The 26,001-nt window shown below is 42.5% G+C and overlaps 1 protein-coding gene across 1 annotated transcript in view; it reads left to right on the forward strand.

The window, feature by feature from the left end:
- The first annotated feature begins 2,051 nt into the window (after positions 1 to 2,051).
- Positions 2,052 to 26,001, forward strand: part of LOC126473553 (uncharacterized) — an 85,409-nt gene continuing 61,459 nt past the window's right edge. The window contains exon 1 of the mRNA XM_050100715.1: positions 2,052 to 2,189. Within this exon, the coding sequence (XP_049956672.1) occupies positions 2,052 to 2,189 (138 nt within the window). The remainder of the gene's footprint in view (positions 2,190 to 26,001) is intronic.

A 26,001-nucleotide genomic window follows, 5' to 3' on the forward strand; every position in this document is an offset into this window, starting at 1 on the left:
AAACTAAACTTTTCGGACCAGGTATCATGATTCCAGTCATCAACAGTCCAATGTTGGTGTTGACGGGCCCAGGCGATGCGTTAAGCGGTGCTTTCATCAAGGGTACAAGAGTGGGCCTTCGACTCCGAAAGCCCACATCGATGATGTTTCGTTGAATGGTTTGCACGCTGACACTTGTTGCTGGCCCAGCATTGAAATGTGCAGCAGAAGGGTTGCTCTTCTGTCACGTTGAACGATTGTCTTCTGGCGTTGTTCGTCCCGTTCTTGCAGGATATTTTTCGGGCCGCAGTGATGTCGGAGATTCGATTTTTCACCGGATCCCTGAAGTTCACGGTACAGTCGTGAAATGGTCGTACGGGAAATCTCCACTTGGTCGCTACCTCGGGGAGGCTGTGTCCTATCGCTCGTGCGCCGATTATAACACCAGGTTTACACTCACTTAAATCTTGATAAGCTGCCACTGTAGTAGCAGTAACCGATCTATCAACTACGATAAATACTTGTCTCATGGTATATTGATAATTTTTACTTAGAGACAGTTTGGCAGCAACTGAATAAAACACAATTTTAGTGCCATACGCGTTTCGCCTTTATTTTCTGCAAGGTATCATAGTGGCAGGTTGCGTGGACAGTTTCTAACTGCCAGGTTGCGTGGACAGTTTCTTACCGCCAGGTTGCGTGGACAGTTTCTTACTGCCACTGATGATACCTTGCAGAAAATAAAGGCGAAACGCGTATGGCACTAAAATTGTGTTTTATTCACTTACTGTCAGACGGTCCCTAAGTAAAAATTATCAATATACCGTGATATTACACGCAACTGAGGAAGACAGGACTACAAAAGTTGAAGATGTCAATACTTGTCTCATATACGCGTTGCCGACAAAAGCGCTGTATGCTGCCTGTTTACGTATCTCCGTATTTCAATACGCGTGCCTATTCAAGTTTCTATAGCTCTTCAGTGTAGTTGCACGTATCAACACAATGCATCTGATATTCATATAATCATACTAACGTGTTTTATCAACGTAAATTTTGGTGTAAGAAACGAAGAGAACGTATGTACCACCAGATGACGGTGGAATACGATACAACTGTAAAATTAACTTATCAAAAGATAAAGGAATCAGGCTGTCTTGAAGCTAACAAATGGACGAAGCCCCTTTCACGTTTTCTAAAAATTCTATGAACGTTCTATTAAAACCTGGGTTACATTAGGCAACTCTCACATTTGTATGGAAATATAAATGACCACAGCTGACATAAAACAAGAACAATGTGGAGCATCGTATGGTCGTTCACAAAAAATATACCATACAGATATAACTTCGAGTGAAATGCACCATTATAGTGGAATTTTTGGAATACGCTCAGAGAATAGTAAAAAGAAAAACGTCAAACAATTGTATAAATCGTGATATTATGAAACCTACATTTCTTCATTTTGGTCTTTGCGTAAAAGGAAAAATGCGTTTTAGAATTCGGTATAGTTACTCGGAACATTTTGTTACAAAAGAAGAAATCTTAATTAGTATAAAAATATGTCTTGTGGGGTAAGTTCTATCCGGTTACCTGTTATCAAAATTCTTTTAATTACACGATTTGTTTCGCAATATTGTTTTTAGTTTTGTCCTCGCTATTATTGTCCGTGCATAAGAGATGAATGAAAATGACATACTCTCTTGAGTGTCGGACGGTGTTTAGATATCTTAGTATCAATATTTAGAAAACAATACGTATTATTTGTTAGTGTATGCAGTACACTAGTCAGCCCTCGGCGATTCTATGTCGAATAAATCCAATCAGAAAGGCTGTGAATTGTATACGAACTGCTGTCGAAACATTTCTGCCTGTTTTTCACAGATGTGTGGAGGGGACCGACAGAAACCTCAATGCAGCGGACGACTGGTGTCATTGGTGCCAGGTGAGTCAGCCGGTGCGACTTACTTCCTCTCAGGTCAGAGGAATGCCCGGACGGATGCGGTGACGAGTCGCGGAAAGAAGTGAGTGAAGTCGGACTGGTAAGCAAGTCGTAGGTGGTTCAGTCAGACATGGGCACCACAGACCGTCGGATGGCACAGTGGGCGAGCAGGCTGCTGCTCGGTGCTGCTGTACTGTGCGCCCTGGCCGCCGCCTCGCCACGCCAGCAGCGCTACGGGCAGCGGGCGCAGCCCGGGCCTCCACACAAGGTACGGTCGTACATGTAGGGGTTATCCCTGCTCTCATTATTCACTGAGACAGGTGTCATTCGGGGATCAACAGTAAATTGCAGTTAACCCAGAAAATTTACGACTGTTTTTGCAAAATACGAGGGTTGGAGCTTAAATAATGGCAACTATTTATTTACGGCTCATACAAAGTAGATACGTGTTTAAAAGTTTTACTGACCCTAAAAGTAGTCACCAGCATAATGTATAATCCATTGCCAGCGATGTGGAAGTCATAGGATACTCTTAGCAGAGCCAGTTGTGTTGGCAGTTCGATCGGGGCTGTCTATTGACCGACGACTTTGTAACAGTTCTGAAGTGAATGCCGTGAAGTGTTTTCTTCAGTTTGGTTCAAAAATGGTTCAAATGGCTCTGAGCACTATGCGACTTAATTTCTGAGGTCGTCAGTCACCTAGAACTTAGAACTAATTAAACCTAACGAACCTAAGGACATCACACACATCCATGCCCGAGGCAGGATTCGAACCTGCGACGCGGTCACGCGGTTCCAGACTGAAGCGCCTAGAACCGCACGACCACACTGGCCGGCTTTAGCTTGGAAATCGATTTGAACTTATGAGGGCTTAAGTCAGTGGAGTGCAGTAGGTGGTCTAGCACTTAGCAGCCCCATCAGCCAAACAAATCAGTAACAGCTTGCACTTTACATGCTTGAGCATTGTCCTGCAAAATGATGGTCAAGTCCTGCAGAAAGTGTCATCACTTCTGTTTCTAAGCTGTTCGTAGGCTGTGATCCAAAAATCAACAGTAGAGAGACAGAAGTGATGACACTGTCTGCAGGACTTGACAATCATTTTGCAGAACAATGCTCAAGCACGTACAGTGCAAGCTGTTACTGATTTCTTTGACTGATGGGGCTGCTAAGTGCTATACCACCTACTGCATTCCCCTGACTTAAGCCCTCGTAAGTTCAAATCGGTTTCTAAACTGCGGAAAACACTTCACGGCATTCGCTTCAGAACTGCTACAAATTCGTCGGGCAATAGTCCGCGCCCCTCGAACTGTCAACACAACTGGCACTGCTAAGAGTATCCTACGACTTCCACATCGCTGTCAACGGGTTAGACACAATGCTGGTGACTACTTTGAAGCCCAGTAAAACTTTTTATGAGCTGTACATAAATAGTTGCCACTATTAAAGTTCCAGCCCTCGTAATTTAAATTGTCGGGAGCAGGAAACGCGCATCTTTCCTTATACTTAACTTGCGAACGCGTCCTCACAATGACTGTTGTAATACTCGCTCTATTAACTTCAGAAAGTCTCTAGGTTTGTTTTTAAACTTCGCATAACTAAATGTGCTTCACGTTTTCACAAATCAAACAGGTGCACCAAATTTTCTTAGATTTATTCGCTTTTCTATATGTTCACATCATTGTTCTTCAGACGATTAGTAGAGTCTGCTCAGATGTAAGAACACTTCGCCATCCTGGCCAATGAACAACTCGTCACATAGTCCTTGTCAAACTCATAACTAACTTACAATAGTCTTCCGCCGAGAGGCACTCGGCACCACACCAAAGCATTACAGTACAAAGAAGAGACGTTACAGATATGTATGTAAGTTAATATTTAACCCTAGAATACTAAAGAGGGGATGTTACATTGTTACGAAACCACTGTAAATTTTTCCACTCCACATTTTCTTCAAAAGAAGTCACAATTATAAGGTTTAACACGATATGTCAAGTAAAAAATAAGTAGAAAATGTCCTAATTTACACCCTATACTGAGAGTACCATACTAGCGGGAACTGCGAATTGGTACCAACTGCAATCGTAAATTTTACGAGGGTTCAGTAATGTAACATTAATAATACTAGTAGCTTTTAAGATTTTGGTGTACTTGCTAGTTTAACTTGATATACAAACTTGTAAAATAAAATAAAATAATTATTCTAAATTGTAACTGTCAAAGATAAATGAAATAAAATAAGAGGTACTAATGCTTGATTTCCTGAACGGAATAGGTTCAGACTCATAAATATATATTATTTATGTAATACCTACTTCAAAATAATTGTTTTACAATTGATCAGATTTTGGGTATGAAAATGACAAAGTAAACCTATCGATACCGCGCTGCGACATAAAACGAAGACTCAAGTACTGTCGGGCAAATTTGAGCCTCGTTCGAATTCAGTTCCAACAATTGTGAACATCTCACTATCCAGAAGAAGTCTAACGATTTCCGTGGCACTTAGGTATAGAATCATATACTACAGAATGTGACACAATACGTGCGTTAATGTTTCAGATTCCTTTAGACTTGTTCAGGATAGTGACGAATTCAGAAATGCAAGAGAAAGCAAACAAGGAGATTCCACTGTTCCTAATGGTACTAGAGGAAGCTTTTTGGTTCTTAAACTTTGTAAAAGCAAAAGGAATATGCATTATGCAACATACCTGAACTGCGTTAGTTTTGCTAGTAGCAGTGTACTGTTTCCCTCTGGTGCATCTAAACTTTATAACGAGTGTTTAGCAATTAGAGTTGAGAATCTGTTGAAGTAAGACCAATCTAATTTAGAAAAAAGAAAGCAGAGAAAAATACAATACAAATTAGCAATGAAGTCACAGAACATGTGAATGACATTTTATACATACAAGAAAGAGTAAAATTGGCCTGGAGATCATTTCGTAAGCTACATTAGGTTTTCTATTTTAAGCTTAACGATTTTTGTGAAAGTTTATTTTGCTTGTTGACCTTTTTGACTCATAGCAACTGTTAGACATTTAATACAATCCATAAACTGCGAGAGGTGCATAGGTAAGGAAAAAAGAAATGTTTCCATGGTTCCAAGACACAGTAATTACATTATAGACCGTCCCTTAATTCAGATTATATGATTGACAGGATGGCTCCTTCAACAGTATAGCGCAACTATTTCCCCGAGTCTATTCAAAAATCACTTACATATAACGTCTAACTACGCATTTCCCTTGGAGTACCATTGTATCAGTTTCAGGACCTCTAAATTAGAAGGAAGTAAACATATTTAACTCTACAGACAAAGTGTAAATTTTTCAAATCCTTCGCGAGATCAAGATAATTTTTTCAAGAAATTATGTGATATAACTGATACTTCTAGTATATACATCTACAGGTAGCCATTTCTCTTCATTGTTTTAGCAGAAGCTCTGATTTCGTGTTTAACTGAAACTAATAATTGGGTTCATTAATAAAAGTAAATAACTCTTCTTATCTGGACAAAAAATTTGTAATGGTATGACCAACGAAAGTAACGAGGAGTTGCAGAAATTGGAGACTGCATAATAGACGAAGTGAAGTAATACCGCTACCATGGAAGCAAAATTACCCATGACGTATGAAGCTCAGCCTGGCACAGACTGCTAGTAACAAGAGTAGGTGACAGTTTGAGGGAGAAGTTACTGGCAAAATACGTTTGGAGCTCAACACTGCGTGGAAATTAATCATAGACTGCAGTAAAACGAGAAAACGTTACAGAAGAACGTTGAAAATTAAGTGAATAGATACAATAAGAGATGGGTGAGTCACCTGATAAGCGATGAGGGAAGGGGTGTGTGGGAAACAGTGGCTAGAGGAAAGGACAGTATGATAGGACATGTGTTAAACACTAGGGAATAACTTGCGTGATACTAGGAGAACCGTAGAGGGCAAACGCTTTCGGCGCAGACAGAGTTGGGAACAGATCCAAGAAATGACCAAGGATATGAGGTGTAAGATGAAGAGGTTGGAGCTTGCCACAGAAGTTGTGCCTGGCCGCATCATCCAGACAGAAGACTGACCCCAAAAAATAAAATAAAAAGCCAAAGATAATATTTAAAAAGGTGTTGATGTAGATCGAAAAAGAAGATAGGTCTTACTATTTTTTCATCTCTAGAGTAATAACTACTTAGATTTACATCAAGAAGATTTGGCTATGCGGATTTGATTTGTTTACTAACTATCTCATAGCTTCTTTGTCTATCATGGACAGCAGTGAAATATAACTAATATTACATATTTTTCATAAAGCTAATGTCAACGGTTCAATAACTACACCTAACAGAAGGACGAAAATCAGATGGGAAGACTCTAGTAAAAAGTGCATACAATTAATTCACAGATTTAAGGAACAGCGAAGTATGTCAAATAGAACTTATCACCAGGAGTAGATGGGTAACTGATCTGCAACCTGATTACCAGTGTATTTAATCATTTTAATGAGTCTAAAATTCAGTGCATTTTGTTCTAGTCACACACAAAACGGGAAAGTGAAAGACAACAGCAACTTTCACTAATACTACTGCTTACATTATCAGTCACCAATGCTAACATCAGCCATGACGAAAACAACGTATTCCATTACAAGACTTTTCCATTACTTATCTTCACTCTAGAATAAAAAACAACAAGCAGTACTATTGCTACTTCGGACTTGAGTAGCAACAATACCATACATTGCTGCCACCATACCTGATCATTCACTGAGACCTTATCAGGACAGACGGCTCTTAATTTTCAGTCTTCAGTATTTGAGCGAACTGGATGCGACATTCCATCTCACCCAACCAGGTCCAAATCTTTAGTTAGCTACGGCAAAATGATAAGTTGATTTTGATCTCTGGTTATCGGTATGTGTTCCTTCTATTGCTGCTTGAAATGGCAAATATATTTTGGACAAATAGCAGCTTCGGCAGTAAATACTAAAATCCTTTATTTTACATATTGATCTCGGTCACTGTGTAACCATCTTAAATGCTGAAAATATATAAGAACCGTCAGACATGAGGATCTTAACACAAATGTGGCCTTATTTATAAAAACCATCAATAAATACTGAAACAGGAAAATATATACAGATTCTCGTACACATCAAATTATTCGAACCTTATAGGCCAATATCATAACAGCACAACGGTTTCCGTGAGATGCAACATGTACTGTGATGATTACTTCCAAGTTCCAAAAGACATCTTCGCTTTCACTGCATAAATTTACAGAAGAGCCTATCTTGTATACTTAGCAGTTAACCTTACCATTTCCCGATCCAACGTACAGTGATCTTACAGCTTACGTAGCCAGCTAGTTAAGCTCAGTTGTTTTTGCAATACTGAGCTTAGCTATCTGGCTGTGTAAGCTATAAGATCACTGTACAAGGTTAACTGCTAAGTTTACAAGATACGGTTTTCTGTAAATTTAAAAATTATTGTTCGCAGTAAAAGTGAAGATATCTGTTGGAAATAATCATCACAGCGCATGTTACATTTCATAGAAAATGTTCTGCTGTTATGATATGGAACTACAAGGCTCGAATAATTTGGTATGTACCAGAATATATACATTTGTATATGTTTTCCTGTTTCTGTATTTTTTTATGTTGGCTATAAATAGGAGCACATTTATGTCAAGACCGGCATGTCTGATGATTATTATGTATTTTTATCACTGAAGACGGTCACACAGTGACAGAAATGATATAAAGAATTTCAATGTTTACGACCGACGCTGCCATTTATACAAAATATGTTTACCATAATATGGTCATGGTGCACACAGTTCCCAACGGAATTAAACATTAATAAAAATGATAAAATTTGTATATTCAGTATCTCGTAAAAGACATACTACAATTCGGCCCTTTCTTATAGCAACGACACTAAATATCTGCTTCTCTCCTCTATTTTGTAAAGTATACCTTCATTTCTAGCACCTTATCCAATACATCCAGTCACAATCTATGTGCTTCCACTTCACCCTCTCTTTTTTCCCAGTTGTCCACACCAGTTCCATACAATGTGCCCCATACACTTTTAGGTGTATCTCCATCAATTCTATTAGCTTGTGATACCAGAAAGTTTTCGTTGTTGAAAAAAAAGGCTTCCTATGCATAAATCTATTTCCCTTACATTTATTGTTTCGAGAATTCTATAGGATCTTGCTTCCAACATACGACTACTGTTTCACTTATCTGTTATTGCATGTTAATGAATTTTTATCTTTATCTAGTCGCTGTTTTCCACCTGCTACTCTGGATCACCTTCGTCACAGTTTGGCTTGAACTTAAACAATGTGCCGTGATAAGGTGATACGTATGCTGCCCGTTCCACTCAACGGGTACTCCAAGACTTTCTTAGATGATGCCTTCCGAGGTGCCATGTTCTTTGTGAATCTTGTTCCACTTGCACTATTATTATAGTACAGAAATATTTTTTACTTCCAAATTGATTCTTCCATATGCGTTAAATAACAGGAGCGATAAGCAACAACTCCACTGTATACTCTGGAAACAAATTTGTCTTTCTTGATCTTTTAACTTATTACATCTTTTCCCGTTCTACTCGCAAATAGAACGAGGGAAAAACAACTGTCTATATGCCACCGTATGAGCCTTAATGCTCGGATCTTATCTTCGTGGTCCTTAATTCACTTTATTGTGAATAGCAGAGTAATCACGTAGATGTATATGTATGTTGGCGAAAGCAGAATAATTCTACATTCATCTTCAACTTCTGGTTCTCTAAATTTTTTTTTTTCCCTCCTAATTTTCTCTAAACTGTCTTCTCGAAAAGAAAGTCACCTTACCTCCAGGTATACCCATTTGGGTTCGTGAAGTATCTCCGCAGTATTTGCTTGTTGTTCGGACCTACTAGTAGAAAATCTACCAGTCCGCATCTGAACTGCTTCGATGTCTTCCTTTAATCCGACTCGGTGAGGATGTCAAACACTCAACAATAGGTCGCACCAGCGTCCTATATATGGTCTCCTTTATAGATGAACTACGCTTTCCGAAAATTCTCCCATTGAACCGAAGTCGGCCGTTCGCCTTCCATACCACAATCCTCAAGTGCTCGTTCCGTTTTATCTCGCTTTGCAGCGTTATGTCCAGATGTTTAAACTACGTGATTGTGTCGAGCAGGACACTATAATTGCTGTATTCTTACATTACAGGTTTGGTTTTCCTATTCACTCGCATTACTTTACTTTTTCATAAATTTAGAGCTAGCTGTCATCGTCACACCAACTAAAATTTTTGTCTAAGTCGTCTTGTATCCTCCTGCAATTATTCAACTCCTACCCTTTCCCGTATACAACTGTGTCATCAGCAAACAACTGCAGCTTGCTGTCCATCGTGCTCGCCAGATCATTTATGTATATAGAAAATAATAGCAGCCTATCTTACTTCTCTGGGGTACTCTTCGATATCCTTGTTTCTGACGAACACTCGTTACCGAGGACAACATACTGGGTTCTATTAATTGAGATATCTTCAAGGCACTCACATATTCATACGCAACCTATTGCATATGCTCGTACCTTTGTTAACAGTCTACAGTGAGGTACAGTATGAAGTGCTTTTGGGAAGTCTAGATATGTGGAATCCGCTTGCAGCCCTTCATCCACTGTTTGCAATATATCATGTATGAAAAGGGCAATCTGAGTTTCGATTTCTAAAACCGTGGTGATTCGTGGACATAAGATTCTCTGTGCCAAGGAAATTTATTATGTTCGAACGCAAAATATGCTCGAGAATTCTGCAACGAACGGATGTTAGGGATATTAGTTTGTAATTTAGCGGAGCCGTTCTTTTAGTCTTCTTATGAACAGGAGTCACCTGTGCTTTTTTCCAGTGGCAAGATAAATAGGGAGCGAATCCTGTAGAGTACTCTTTGTAAAACTGAAATGGTATCCCATCCGGACCTGGCGATTTACTTGTTTTCAACTCTTTCGTTGTTTCTCTACGCCAGAATACTTATTACTCTATCGTCTATACGGGACTCTGTGTGATGGTCAAACGACGGTATGTTTCTACGAGTTACCTGCGTGAATGATTTCTGAAACATGGTATTTAAGACTTCGGCTTTCTTTTGCCGTCCTCATTTGACATACCAGACTGGTCAACGAGCGACTAGGTGGAAGCCTGAGACTCGCTTAGCGATTTTACACAGGACCAGAATTTTCTCTGGTTCTCGGCCAGATATTTAGCTGTGGTATGACGGTGGTAGCTGTTATGCGCTCCGCGCATAGGTCTTTTCACATACGTAAGTATCTCTATCAATATTTGCCTACTGTCATTTGCGCGTTCTTTTTTGAACAGCCCTTGATTCCTCATCGTTTACCGAAATTCTTCGTGTACTATGGCAGATGGCGTTTATAGGCATACGCACGCACTCTCACACCTCGGTGAAACACTACAAATGAGTGGACATAACAGACTCAAACGAAGAAAGAAAAACTAAACTGGACAAGGCATACAAAGGGTTGTGGAATCATTACAACAATAAGTCTATCTCACAAAAAGCCAAATTACGCCACTACGACACGGTGGTGCTTCCCGAGGCACTATATGCAGCAGAGACCACACTAATCCTAGGGCGTACACGTATCAGAGAACTATAAAAAGTAGAACGGAAAATACTTAGGAAAATATTTGGCCCAATTAACAACAATGGAATATGGATCAAGACATCTACAGAGGAACTATACAAACATACGGAGACAATCACAGAAAAAATTAGAAAACGCAGACTACAATTCTATGGACACCTATGCAGAATGCCATCACACAGACTGACCAAACAGATCTTTGACTGGGTAACAACTAGAAATAACAAACGGGTGGCAGACGTAAAAAATGACCTGAACCAACTGAACATAACAGCAGACACAATTATTGGCAGAATAAATTTCAGAAACATCATTAAGAAAAGTGCACTACATGAGATACAATGTGACCAACGAACAGGCGTAAAATGGACCGAAGAATGCAAGCAAGATCACAGCTGGAAGATGAAAGAAATATGGGCAACCAAGAAAGCAATCAAGATGAAGCCGAAAACACAAAGCCGACAAGAAGCATGGACAGAGGACCGGAAACAGAAACACAGTGAGCGAATGGGTGTTTCCTTAGTCATAGCAGTGTGTGGCAGATTTTACATCAGCAGGTACTCTATCCATATAGCCAGCTCGGTTAGCTGTGGAGTCTAACACACACCTTTCCAGACTGGGAACAAGTGCCTGGTCCCTGGCACGAATCCGCCCGGCGGACTTGTGTCGAGGTCCGGTGAGCAGGGCAGTCTGTGGATCGTTTTAGGCGTTTTTTCATCTGCCTCGGCAAATGCGGGCTGGTTCCCCTTATTCCATCTCAGCTACACTATGTTGGCAATTGCTGCGTAAACAAGTTCTCCATGTATGCCTACACCAACATTACTCTACCACGCAAACATAGGGGTTACACTCGTCTGGTGTGAGACGTTTTCTTGGGGGGTCCAGCGGGAGCCGAACCGCACGATGACCCTGAAAGAGTGGTTCGGTGTAGGGTGGGAGGGGGGTGACGTGGACTGCGGCAGTCGTCATGGGGTTGTGGACCACTGCAGCTGTGGCATAGATGGAACCTCTCCATCGTTTCTTGGCCTCCGGTTAACGTACAATACAATACATACAATACTCTATCCACATCATCTAAAGCGAGTACAAGCCCTCAAAAATGCATACTTCCCACCTAGAATTTCTGCCAATGGGTGCAACAACAGTGTACCCTGGATTCCCTGTTTGCAAGCTGTATTCTGTTCACGGGTGAGGCTAGATTTACCCACGATGGTAATTTTAAATACCATTTCTGTCATATTTGGGCCAATGTCAGTCCTAATGCAGCAGACGTATGATGACATCAGCAGTGTTATTCGTTGAATGTCTGGGTACGACTGCTCGGAGACCACATAATTGGACCAGACTTCCTACTGCAGAGACTAACCGGACACTAGTAAATGTGGTTTCTGTGGACTGTACTTCCGGATGTACATGTTGATGTCCCACTAAACCAATGCCTGAATACTAGTGCCCCGGCTTCTAACTTGGACATATGGTCAACATTGGATAGGTAGAGGAGAGCCTGTGCCATGGCCACCAAGGTCACTGGATTTAAATCCCATGGATTTTTGTGTGTGAAATCACGTCAGAAGCCTGGTCTACGGTATCGAGGCAACTCTCTTGAGGGCTTACGTTTGCGGATTGAAGCAGCCTTCCAGCATTTACACAATTCCCCAGGACTGCCTGAGAGGATTCACAACTCATTTCACAGACGAGCAATCAAAAACATGTTATATACCGACAAGGGTTGACCTATATATATATATATATATATATATATATATATATATATATATATATATCTCCACAGCTTGTGGCTTTGCGGTTGCGTTCTCGCTTCCCGCACACGGGTCCCAGGTTCAATTCCCGGTGGGGTCAGAGATTTTCCCTGCCTCTAGATGACTGGGTGTTGTTGTGTCATCATCATCATTCTGGTCGGAGGAAGGCAATGCCAACCGTCTCTGCTAGGACCTTATATCATCATATACATATGATGAGGTGGAAGGGCCAAGGTGGAGGTAGGCCTTCTGGCGCCTAATCGCTCTGTGAGTGATTAGGTGGCCATTCCCTCATCGAGGTCCAATCAGGCACACGTGGGCAGAGGTTTGCTAATTATCGGGAGGTTCAACGTTTGGCACGCAATGGAGTGGCTTAGGAAGGTGGCGCTCAGGGCTGGAATGCTGGTGTGCACTCGGTATGTCTATGGGGCCCTTATCCGAGATGTGAAGGCGGCCCTGCCTGCGGCTATCGAGCGTGCAGGGTGCATTCGTATGCAAGATGTGGCTCACATCGACACCAACGACGCCTGTTGCATGTGTTCTGAGGCCATCCTCAATTCGTACACCATGCTGCCAAAGGCGTGGAGGGCCTTTGGCTTCACGCGTGGGATACAAGCAGAGCACGTAATTTGCAGCATTGTTCCCAGAGGTGATCGGGGTCCTTTCATTTGGAGCCGAGTGGAGGGTCTCAAACAAAGGATTTGTAGGCACTGACGGTTTTGGCTGTAGATTTCTATACCTGCGTTTTCTGTTGGGGATTTGTAGTTTTCCTCTTGATAGGTCAATAGTGTGCTGCACAAAGGAAGCAGAGTGCTTGTTTAGTGCGCATGGGTATTATTTAGGCTAGGCTGTAGTTTGTGGTCAATACGCAGATAGCGAAATCAGACCACTTCAAACTGAAGACAATTCGACTGCCAAAATTTTATCAGTAAATTGTCAACGTATTCTTAACAAATTTCCAGAATTTGCTGCCCTCCAGGAGAGTTCTCGTGCTCATGTTCTCCTTGTGTCCGAAAGCTGGCTGAAACCCGACATAGGAAGCTCTGAGATGCTTAGACGCCATGAGAGAGGGAGTGTTTACTGCAGTTGACAAAACCTCTATGGAGGTCGAAGTTGAGTGTGGCATTGAAGTTATCTGGTCGCATATAACAGATGTAGGTGAAACCATGTTAATTATTGGACGCCTACAGATTCATCGCAAGGGGTGCAGACAGATTGTCTTGCGAAGAACTTTTTAACACGTTTTAGGAAAATTCTCTTGAGCAGATACTTCGTTCTTCCACATGCAATGGAAATGTCTTAATTCTTGTAGCTAAAAATAGGACGGTCCTAATCAACAACGTCAGTACAGAGATGGGAATTAGTGATTATAATGTCATCATAGCGACTATGGTTATGAAAATTAATAAATCAGTGGCGAAAGCTAGGAGAACGTTTCTGTTGGAAAGATCAGATGAACAGTTGTTAACTTCTCACTTCTACATCTACATCTACATGTACATCCATACTCCGCAAGCCACCTGACGGTGTGTGGCGGAGGGTACTTTGAGTACCTCTATCGGTTCTCCCTTCTATTCCAGTCTCGTATTGAAAATGGGAATCATTTCCCGAAAGGTGTCATACAAGGAATAAATGAAAGAAAATCGTGACTGGCAGCCGGAAATGTTCTTTCATAAGCACATATTTTTAGCAGTAGCAGCCTTACATCAAAGATTTGTAATGGATACAATAAAAGTAGAAAAGTAGTGCATCGCCAGTGTCTCAGGATTTCCTGTAGATGTCCTTACTTCCTTACAGCAGGGTGGATTTCGCAGCGATACGCTACAGAATGCTGTTTTTTTCCGACAGGTCCCGCCCGTCGGCGCCCCTCTGACGCCCAGGCTGCCAGCACCGCCTCCGCCTCCTCCGCCGCGAGCAGAACCGCCACAGCGCCACTACTGGCCACACAGCGTGCTGTCCTGGATGTGCCCGCCGGGGTACTCGCGGGACGCACGGGGAATGTGCCGCGAACGCTGGTAGACATGAGGCATTCCAGAAGCTCAACCATGCTACTGTCGCATGGCGCGCTCCAGTGCAGCAAAACTGTTCAGTCTGGTTATTAATGTGCGTGTCTTTCCTGTATAACACAAAACTAAATAAAAATAAAGCAATGATTTTGAGCACCATTTCTCTTTTATATTTGACGTGAGAGCTAGTGAAAAATTAGGTATCTGCTCGGCAATGTTATGGTTCTTCTGTTTCCGGAAACACGTCGAAATTGTTAGATGTCCTTCAGTTCTTTCAGTCGTATTACTTCGAGTTCTGATACTTTATGGATCTCTGATAAAGTTTGCCTGTAGTAACTAAAGGATCGGCTGACTGCAAACTTAGATTTATTGATGTACTCAAATACACTCTAAGACCAAAGAATTATCCGAATGAGACCGAAAACGGTAGGTGTAACGTACGTGTACAAACAAATTAATGATTGCAATTTCAGAAGATTGCATGATCTGTTCAAGCGAAATACCTTTATAAACTGAGAAAGTCACTATCGCATTGGTTCACCTCTGGTCCTTGTGCATTAGTTATTTGGCTTGCCACTGACAGAGTTGTTGAATGTCCTTCTGATTTAGATAGTGCCAAATGTGGTGTCAATAGCAACGATGCCACGGCATAGTTTCAAAGGTTGGCACTACCACGAGACACAGACGACAGCGCCCTATAGCTGGTGCTGTGCAGCTCTACGAGCTCCGCAACAGATTGAGCCCATTTCATCAAGTGCAGACAACCAGAACACTTCGCTTCAGCTTTGCTCTACATACGACGGGTCTACGACTTCGCATCTGTATAAAGTTATGTATTCTTTCTTGCACCAGTAAACCACCTTTACTCACTGCAGTACCGAAGTCATTTTCCTGCTCCTGCTCCTACCCACGCCCCACCTTCGAGGCGAGATACAAAACCTAATTCTGTCCATGCGGCACATTAGATAGCCAAAATTCCGAGATGGTTGGAAGGTACGACACATAATGCTCCAGACGTCCTCAACTATGGAGAGATCCGGCGATCTTGGTGGGCAAGGTAGGATTTGGCAAGAACGAAGAGACGCAGAAGAAACTATCGCCGTGTGCGGACGGCCGTTATCTTGGTCAATGTAAGCACAGGGTGGCTTCCACGAAAGCTAACAAAACGGGGCGTAGAATATCGTCGACGTGCCACTGTGCTGTATGAGTGTCGTGGATGACAACCAAAATCATCCTGCCATAAAACGAAATGGCTGGCCAGACCACCACTCCTGGTTGTCGAGCCGTATCGTGGGCGACAGTCACATTGGTGCTCCACACTTATCCGGGTTGTCTCCAGAAATGTCTTCGGTGGTCAGCGGGCCTCAGTTCGAAGAGGGAATCATCACTGAAGGCAATTATATTCCAATCAAGCTGAATTTACTCGACACCCCTGCAAAACCGCTTGTTATTGTATAGGGTTAGTGGTAGTCGGTGCAAGGGACGCCCTGAGCCCAGCCGTCATTTTGTAAGTCACCTATTAATGGTCCTTGTGGTCATTGAAGTATCAGTTGCATGTCGGGTAGATGATAATGATGAACCCGACACTCTGAAGGGTTCTCAGGCGATTGCACGGGGCTCCCTCTGTCTCTCGCCTCTATAGGTCGACTGCTTCCTTCGTCACGCTGTGTTGGGCCATGGTTTACACTTTCCTGTCAACATCGTGGAATAGAGGCATCGCTCCTACACAGTTGTGGAGCGATTTACCGATTACTACAGTCCGCTTGTTTGAGCCCAACTACACTTCGTGTCTCAAATGCGGACATCTTCGTATTTGACGGCCACTATGGTCGAGCGGTTCTAGGTGCTTCAGTCCGGCTCCACGTGATTGCTACGATTGCTGGTTCGAATCCTACCTCGGGCATGGATGTGTGTGATGTCCTTAGGTTAGTTAGGTTTAAGTAGTTCCCAGTCTAGGGCACTGATGACCTCAAATGTTAAGTCCCATAGTGCTTAGAGCCATTTGAAACATTTCTTCGTATTTTATTCACGCCCGTGCGAGGCATAGTTACTGTCCAACTGAGTACATGAAATTCGAAAAGACTTGATGGCCTGTTTATTGTCCTTGCCATCTGCGCTGTGTAATTGCGCTGCAGCGTCGCGCAGTCATCCATCGGCCGCAATAGTTTACAAGTTTGCTTTTCCCGTCGATATCTATATTAAAAACAGTTTGTGACCAACTTGCGTAACTTCTTGGTGGTGTGTAGCTTTCTTTGTATGTTTTTTTTTTACTTTTTTTTCGTAGAGTGCACAAGTGAGTGTATATAGTCGTACGTATGGTTACACACGTCAGCTTTGACAGGATTTGTTGAGACCTCTCACTGTGTCACTTCTGCTGCTCTCACTCTCTCCAGTGTTACATGCCCCAAGTCGGGGAAAATAACTATTTTGGCGGGTATCTACGTGGAGAAACTCTTCTGTGCAACAGACTTCACGATGAGTGGACGTATTGTGTGACTGACTCGTCGGCTAATCCTGTAGTAGTGCATGAGTGTGATACGTAACATATGCACTGAAACTTCCTGGCAGATTAAAATTGTGTGCCGGACCGAGACTCGAACTCGGGACCTTTGGCTTTCGCGGGCAAGTGCTCTACCAACTGAGCTACCCAAGCACGACTCACGCCCCGTCCTCACAGCTTTAATTCCGTCAGTACCTCGTCTCCTACCTTCCAAACTTCACAGAAGTTCTCCGGTGAACCCTGCAGTTTTAATTTGCCAGGAAGTTTCATATCAGCGTACACTCCGCTGTAGAGTGAAAATTTCATTCTAGTAACATATGCATTGTATTTTACTAGGAGTGTAAATAATTGGAGGACGAGTTCTCCCATGTTGCACACTGAATCTAAACGTACGATCGCTGGAGCTTGAATCCCGCGGTGATCGTTGGTGATCATTCTACTACAGACGGTAAACTCGAACTCCGGCTAGAAAATTTCTGCATGTTTTGGTGGTAGGGACCCGTGGCCCCCACTGGCTTCTTACAGAGTAATCACATCTCGTTCGATTTTTTTATTCTGTTAACATTACAAATGTCGACGGCATGTGCTGTGTGTCTTGTTTGGAAACAGACTTGTTCTCTTGACTCACGATCCTTGCTGCTTAAAACAGTAAGGCCCACTTTACTCTTCGCCCTCAATCTTGCGTCCGACACTGACCGATTCTGTCTCGGATTTGTTCTTCCCGGCTGTGTTAGTTGTAAATTAATGTTGGTACACAGCAATATGGTTGGGTTTATGACGAAGAGTTGGCCGATTTCTTCCTCGCATATGAGGTCGCTGAATGCAGTGGAAGAGCGACAGCCGCGCGAGATTAGCCGAGCTGTCTGAGGCGCTGCAATCATGGACTGTGCGGCTGGTCCCGGCGAAGGTTCGAGTCCTCCCTCGGGGATGGGTGTGTGTGTTTGTCCTTAGCATAGTTTAGGTTAAGTAGTGTGTAAGCTTAGGGGCTGATCACCTTAGCAGTTAAGTCCCGCCGGCTGGGGTGGCCGAGCGGTTCTAGGCGCTTCAGTCTGGAACCACGCGACCGAAACGGTCGCAGGTTTGAATCCTGCCTCTTGCATGGATGTTTGTGATGTCCTTAGGTTAGCCAGGTTTAAGCAGTTCTAAGTTCTGGGGGACTGATGACCTCAGAAGTTAAGTCCCATAGTGCTCAGAGCCATTTGAACCAAGTTTAGTCCCATAAGATTTCACACACATTTGAACATTGGAAGAGCGACACAACGACGCTATGCCGGGCTGTTCCCACAGCGAGGTAGCCCCAAAACAGCAGTTCTGCATCTGAGCGATGTTGTATTACTCTGTGTTGTGTGTTGCACGTTTTGGTGACTGCATATCACAGGCCTTCTTACTGCTACGAAGGTATTTCACACGGTAACGGTAATTGGGACAAACTGAATGAGTTATAATTACATTATTGTTCTGCTACAAGCCACCTGAGACCGAAGGTCCCTTATATCAATAGAAAAATCCTTCTGGTTCTGGATATCCTGTGCACAGAATGTAACAATACGGTATAGACAACCTACGACAGTTATAGAGGGTGTCCTGTGGAACAAACTCATTACAGGATTGCACGTCTGTAAACGGCGCCCAGTGACGCGGCAGAGCTTCGATATCGCAGCGGAACACGCTTGCTGCCAGGCAGCCCCTTCGGTAGTAAACATGAGGTTATACATAAGGTTGAAAAACAAACAAAATATGTTTTTCTTATTATAATATTTGTTTATTTCGAATCTGTTTTCATCCTATTAGACCATTGTCAGCATCAGCCTTCTAGCGTCCACAAATCGAATACTGGAGAAAAATGCAGCACACGCAGAATCTTGAAAAATGACATTATGTGAGAAATGCAAATAGAGCGCTCGCCACTCACGTTGTGCGCCAAACATGTTAAGTTGCAATAGACTACATGGATAATACGAAATACGCTACATAAGCAAAACACAGAATATTAACGTATACAAGTTATATGAATATAATTTTAAGAGTTGTGAGACTGAGGTCAGGGAATGTGTGGCTGATTGATTGGATCACGTGAAACTTGAGAGTGTGGATACGCTCAGCTGTAACTGATCATTCAGAACTAAGTGAGGATTTTGAGCAAAATGCATATTAACCTCAAGGAATTTTTTAAAATTTTTTTATCTATATTCTTCCTTCAACACATGTTAAGCAAATGTGCAGTTCGACTCATGTAATACAGCTGCGTTGGCTTTCAGTCAGCCCAGTTGCTGCAGCCTTGCCTGTTTGAGCCGTATACTTTTTGTTACAGTCAATGCAACTGATTTTATAAACAGCGCTGTTACTTAATAACTCCGTTTTGTCCCCGTTGTTGAATAAAATATGGACTATTATGCTTACATAAAATCAGCTTTTGTAGTTTCAGGATTTGAAAGTTTTGCCTAATTTGTTGGATAAGTAATAAATAGTAAAGAAACGCCATTTGATTTGTGACTGTTAATGCAGAGAGGTCATAAATGTAGGCAAGATGTCCCTTTTTATTTCTGTAGAATTCTGTTAACTAATTCACGGCTATAGCCATTGCTAAATGTAATAAATTTCATTATGTCTAATGGTAGACTGAATCTGTACTTTGCAGCAGAGTGTGCGCTGGTTTGAAACTTCCCGGCAGATTAAAACTGTGTGCCGAACCGTGACTCAAACCTGGGAGCTTCGCAAAATACGCTGGAGAACTTGTGTGAAGCTTGGAGCGCATACCATGAGATACCGGCGGAATTAAAGCTGTGAGCAGAGGTCGTGGTTTCCGCTTGGGTAGCTCTGCATCTGCCCCGAAATGCAGAGATCCCAGGTTCGATTCCCGATCTGGTAGACAGTTTTAAACTGTCATGACGTGTTCAAATGTGTCTGTAAATTCTATTTTGTCATCCACAAATGTAAATTTATTCACTGGACCCCAAGCGGAACTTCTCACACTGGATGTGACAAATTTCGTGACATTAGATGGCGTCTAACGAATCCACGCCTCTCAAAACAGCACGTAGACGCGGTCAGATGTTATGACAGCGTAGGTGTCAGCGTACAGACTCTGTTAAAAGGGTTGTCCAGTGACAAGGAGTTTCCCTCTAACTTCGACGCCCTTTAGCATCGTTTCTGGACATTGGTTCCTATCCTCAATTTGTTTTTCAAGGCACCTAGAGGTTCGTCAATATCAGTTTTAACACTTTGTATATGAGTGTCTAATATTGATCACCAGGAACAGAAAATCTCTGTTGCGACTCTGTCTTATAAGCAGTTTTGGAAACTGTCTTCCGTTATCAGGAGTACGTTTCTGTCTTACACCTCCTGCACTGAAGATACATTCTGCAACTTCGAGCTGTTCTGGCACATGATTTGCTCGTAGGCGAAGATACCTTACTGTACAAATTGGACAGTAAGCACGTCTGGGATGCATTAGAGACATAACTCGAAGCCAGCAAGGCACCACCAAGGATTATTACAAATTTCTCAGGAAGAGGGACGGCTGTAAATAGAATCCTTGGAGCATTCCACAGACAGTTCAGCAAGCACTACATTGCACTTGTGGCGGCTAGGGACAACCACGTCTCCTGTCTTGATGTTACGGAAACGTTTACGAGTTTGGTCACTTACTCTGAACAACATATCTTTGGTTTCCAATTTTTTCTATTTAATAGTTTTAGACATTGTTGTATGGGAAACGTGATTGTACTTAATCTTGTTCTGTTCCTCATTCGGCTATATATTCAGGAAGTTTGCTTTTATTTCTTGGACAGAGACGGGGTTTCAGACAATCCCCCAGGCTGTGGCTAAGCCATGTCTCCGCAGTATCCATTCTTCCAGGAGGGCCAGTTCTGCAAGGTTCGCAGGAGAGCTTCTGTGAAGTTTGGAAGGTAGGAGACGAGGGACTGACGGAGGTAAAGCTATGAGGACATGGAGTGAATCGTGCTTGGGTAGTTCAGATCGTAGTGCACTTGCCCGCTGAAGGCAGAGGTCCCGAGTTCGAGTCTCGGTCCGACATATAGTTTTAATCTGCCAGGAAGTTTCATATCAGCGCACACTCCGCTGAAGAGTGAAAATCTCATTCTGGAATATATCTGTTCTCTCGAGCGCTAGTCGCGTGTGGCGGCAGAGATCCTGCATGGCGTTGAACATGGCCCTCCATATTTGCATGGCAGTCGCGGGATCCAGACCAACGCGAGCAACGATATCGCAGAACGCTAGATCACAGTCTCGGCAGTCCGCGATCTTGCCGTTGTCGTCGAGTGCGGTAGCGCAGTGATTAGCAGACTGGACTCGCATTGGGGAGGACTACGGTTCAGACCCGCGTGCGACCATCTTGATATAGGTTTCCCGTGATTTCCCTAAATCGCTTAAGGCAACCTTCGGGTTCCTACGAAAGAGCACAGCCGCTTTTCTCCTCCATTCTTCCCTAATCCGAGCTTGTGTTTCGTCTCTAATGACCTAGTTGTCGACGGGACGTTAAACACTGATCTCCCACTCCTCTTGCCGTTGTCTAACTCCGACACGTGCTAGTACTCGTTTCTCCTTACACGAGGCATAAAACAATTGTCTCACAGGAAAGTAACATTCAGGTGCGGTTTCTGAATAAGAAACTCGCAGCGTAATATTTCCTTATCTACATCTACATGATTACTCTGCAATTCACATTTAAGTGCTTGGCAGAGGGTTCATCGAACCACAATTATACTATCTCTCTACCATTCCACTCCCGAACAGCGTGCGGGAAGAACGAACACTTAAACCTTTCTGTTCGAGCTCTGATTTCTCTTATTTTATTTTGATGATCATTCCTACCTATGTAGGATGGGTTCAACAAAATATTTTCGCAGACGGAAGAGAAAGTTGGTGACTGAAATTTCGTAAATAGATCTCGCCGCGACGAAAAACGTCTTTGCTTTAATGACTTCCATCCCAATTCGCGTATCATATCTGCCACACTCTCTCCCCTATTACGTGATAATACAAAACGAGCTGCCCTTTTTTGCACCCTTTCGATGTCCTCCGTCAATCCCACCTGGTAAGGATCCCACACCGCGCAGCAATATTCTAACAGAGGACGAACGAGTGTAGTGTAAGTTGTCTCTTTAGTGGGCTTGTTGCATCTTCTAAGTGTCCTGCCAATGAAACGCAACCTTTTGCTCGCCTTCCCCACAATATTATCTATGTGGTCTTTCCAACTGAAGTTGTTCGTAATTTTAACACCCAGGTACTTAGTTGAATTGACAGCCTTGAGAATTGCACTATTTATCGAGTAATCGAATTCCAACGGATTTCTTTTGGAACTCAAGTGGATCACCTCACACTTTTCGTTATTTAGCGTCAACTGCCACCTTCCACACCATACAGCAATCTTTTCTAAATCGCTTTGCAACTGATACTGGTCTTCGGATGACCTTACTAGACGGGAAATTACAGCATCATCTGCGAACAACCTAAGAGAACTGCTCAGAATGTCACCCAGGTCATTTATATAGATCAGGAACAGCAGAGGTCCCAGGACGCTTCCCTAGGGAACACCTGATATCACTTCAGTTTTACTAGATGATTTGCCGTCCATTACTACGTACTGCGACCTTTCTGACAGGAAATCACGAATCCAGTCGCACAACTGAGACGATACCCCATAGGCCCACAGCTTGATTAGAAGTCGCTTGTGAGGAACGGTGTCAAAAGCTTTCCGGAAATCTAGAAATACGGAATCAACTTGAGATCCCCTGTCGATAGCGACCATTACTTCGTGGGAATAAAGAGCTAGCTGCGTTGGACAAGAACGATGTTTTCTGAAACCATGCTGACTTCGTATCAATAGATCGTTCCTTCGAAGTGATTCATAATGTCTGAATACAGTATATGCTCCAAAACCCTACTGCAAACCGACGTCAATTATGTAGGTCTGTAGTTCGATGGATTACTCCTACTACCCTTCTTAAACACTGGTGCGACCTGCGCAATTTTCCAATCTGTAAGTACAGATCTATCGGTGAGCGAGCGGTTGTATATGTTTGCTAAGTAGGGAGCTATTGCATCAGCGTAATCTGAAAGGAATACATTATATACAGAATGCAGATGATGTTACTCTTACCTGACACAGTTGATGGCAATTGGACGTTTGTTGCACAGCAACTTCAACAGCTAATAGTGTAAATACGTTAATGGGTTGGCTCCTTTAATGTAATGGGAATTTTCCACAACGTGGTTTCACATCATTTGTGAACTACTGTCTTAGAATGCAAAGGGTTCAGCTAGTCTAAGTTTGTCCACAGAGATCTCAGAATGTCACTATTTGTTGGTTGCTGCGGTTCTTAACACCTTTCTCATCAAGACTGTCAGAAAGATCGCAAGTGGTCGTTCATTTCTTTTGGAAATGCAATGGTCTCTACTTAACTCTGCACATCTAGAAATCACCTCTGTATTTCGGTGTCTGAAGCGTGCATACCCAAGAAGAATTGTTTCATACACTAAGACGTTTGAACAGTAAACTTTAATGAATAACTACAAGGAAAAAAAACTCTCCATTGTACGTTGCGTGTAAGATGGGTGCTTTAACTCCTCCCTCCGCTATTTCGAACTCTTCGAATTGTCCCTTTGGTTACATCCTGTTGCTGTCCAAAAATTGCAACTCAGTCCTCATTGCAATGATTACCTTAACACGTCACTAACAATTGCCAAGTACAACAGACGGCACTAAACTACTACATTAACCATTCGTTCATGGATTGCAACATGTTCGGCTTGCTGTGGGGTATCCTACCCTCTATCAGCAGCCCTAACTAAACTAAGGGAAATACTCCTCCAGTGTTATTTTCGTCTCTAAGAACACGCACCATCTGAGGAGCAGCCTGGAGATTCGAACTACTTACTGTATTTGTCAGAAAGTGCGCACTGAGCTAATCACTTACTTCGGAATACATCGACACATTTTTGTTCCAGTTCGTTACTGTAAACGTTTTGATTTTCATTGTGGGGAGCACTTTTCTAAGCCAGCATCAATTAATGGGGAAACTCAAATGCACCGTTTATTTATGAGTGTCTCCTTCCAACAGTGATAAATCGCAAACGGAATGACTCGAAGTTACTCATTCTCGCAATTAAACCACTTCGATCAACTGAAGGCCCTTTAAATTTAGTAATAAAAGTGAATTACTGTATCAGACGGTTGGACTTTCTCAAAAGCCCCAACATTTTCGTAATTATTAATATAACGCTAATAGCGCTGCACTCTACTGGTTCCCACAAAGTTTGGGAACGTAATACACAAAGCATAAATTAATTGACACTAGATGACAGCATGCTCTTGCCATATTAACGCTGCGGAAAACTGTGATACAACAATAGACAACGTTGAAATATTTCATTTATCAATGGTGTATTCAATATGTTGAAGTTAGTGACTGTATTATAAATTTATGAAATAATTTTTTCTGCTGCAGCTACTTTTTGCCGATATTTATTTGAACGACGCGTTTCGGTAGCTGTGTGGTATCATCAGATGCTGTGCAGTTACATTTACATTGACTTCATCACATTACAGATTAACATACCTGTAAGTGTAGAGCACCTGATGACGCCACAATTTTGCCGAAAAACTGACTGACACAGAATAAATTACTTCATAAATGTTGAAAACGTCTTTTTAATCGTGCCTCAGCTTTTCTTTCGGTCGCCATGTGGTGAAGTCGAACTGTTTGAGAGCGCATTGTAGAGGTCGTGTCTTCTGAACGAGGTCTTATAGTTGCCCAAATATCGAGGAAAACCTCTCGACGATCTTGGTCGAAACCACAACACTATTCAAAAATATGGCTGACGTGTGTGTGTGTGTGTGTGTGTGTGTGTGTGTGTGTGTGTGTGTGTGTGTGTGTGTGTGTGATTAAAATGTGACGTCGACTCTTGCTCAACATATGAAGTACATCTCTCCACGAGTGCTGTGTGCTGTATTCTCTTAATTTCGTTGCATGCGCACAACGGGTAAGTTTATAGTGAATCTCGCCTCTGCTACCCCTTACTACTTATGTCTTCCCTTGGTTTACTCTTATATTCTGTGATTAGTAGTCAGTTCACTCCATTCAATAACTCTTGTAATTGCTCCAATTTCTCAGAGGATAGCAATGTCATCAGTAAATCTTCTCAGAACCTGCCTCCCACTCGTTTTAATCCAAGCACTTCTCTGTAAGGGTTCCATTACTGTTTCCGCCTCTGTGTCCTTGTACATATTGTGTAGTACCCGTCTTACCCAACAGTTTAACTGTTCTACCCAGTAAGATAAAGCATCGACAGCACCAGCGATCGAATCATAAAAATTGAGAGATACTTGCACGCTTGCAGCTTTCAACGTTAGCTGAACGACTGCTGTCGACTTGTAAACGAGTTTATGGATACAGACGAGCACGGAAGAATTTCTATCGCGGTCAGGGTTTGAGAGAAACATCCGGTGTGTGGATTGTTTGTTCAGTGGGTCTCGTCCTCTGCTCTTGTATGCCGAGGTTGCGCCAGGCCGACCTCGCAAAGTGCGCAGTAAAGCGATGGTCCCACTTCTTAACGAAGGAAGCACTTCCCCAGTGCGTTCGTATGCCAGGGATGGCTGCGAGAATAGCAAGAAAATAGGAAGTAGAACTAAGACAATACTAAGAAGTGTATTCATACTTCACTGCATATTGTAAATTTAAGTTCTTCACCTCAATTTCCTTTCTATAAGTGAAGGCTATCTCGAAACTACTACTCGGATTTTGATACAGTTTTCATTAATAGACTAATTTATGAACATAATTTGTATATATGTCGTGTAAATTGGGTGAATATGATAAAGATTGCGAATTAAGCCGTGTCTCCTCAGAACTCTTCTGATGTTCACTGCTTAATCGTTTAAGTTATACTAGAATTTGGAGTTGATATTAAATTACCTAACGTTGTTTTCTGAATTTTAATCATAACTCTATGCAGACGCCCGTAAAAAAATTACCGCTATGCCAGACAAATCTTATGGCCGTAGGTATTTACTGTTACCGTTCGGAGCCGGTAGTCAGGAAAAAAAGCCATCTATTTATGAGAACACCAAGTTAATGTAAACATTAAAAACGAACACTTGGTGAGAGGCAATCCCATTCAATTCGTGCACTATATGATTGGC

The sequence above is a fragment of the Schistocerca serialis genome, chromosome 1 (genome assembly GCF_023864345.2).
Source record: "Schistocerca serialis cubense isolate TAMUIC-IGC-003099 chromosome 1, iqSchSeri2.2, whole genome shotgun sequence".
In the NCBI taxonomy this organism is placed as follows: Eukaryota; Metazoa; Arthropoda; class Insecta; order Orthoptera; family Acrididae; genus Schistocerca; species Schistocerca serialis.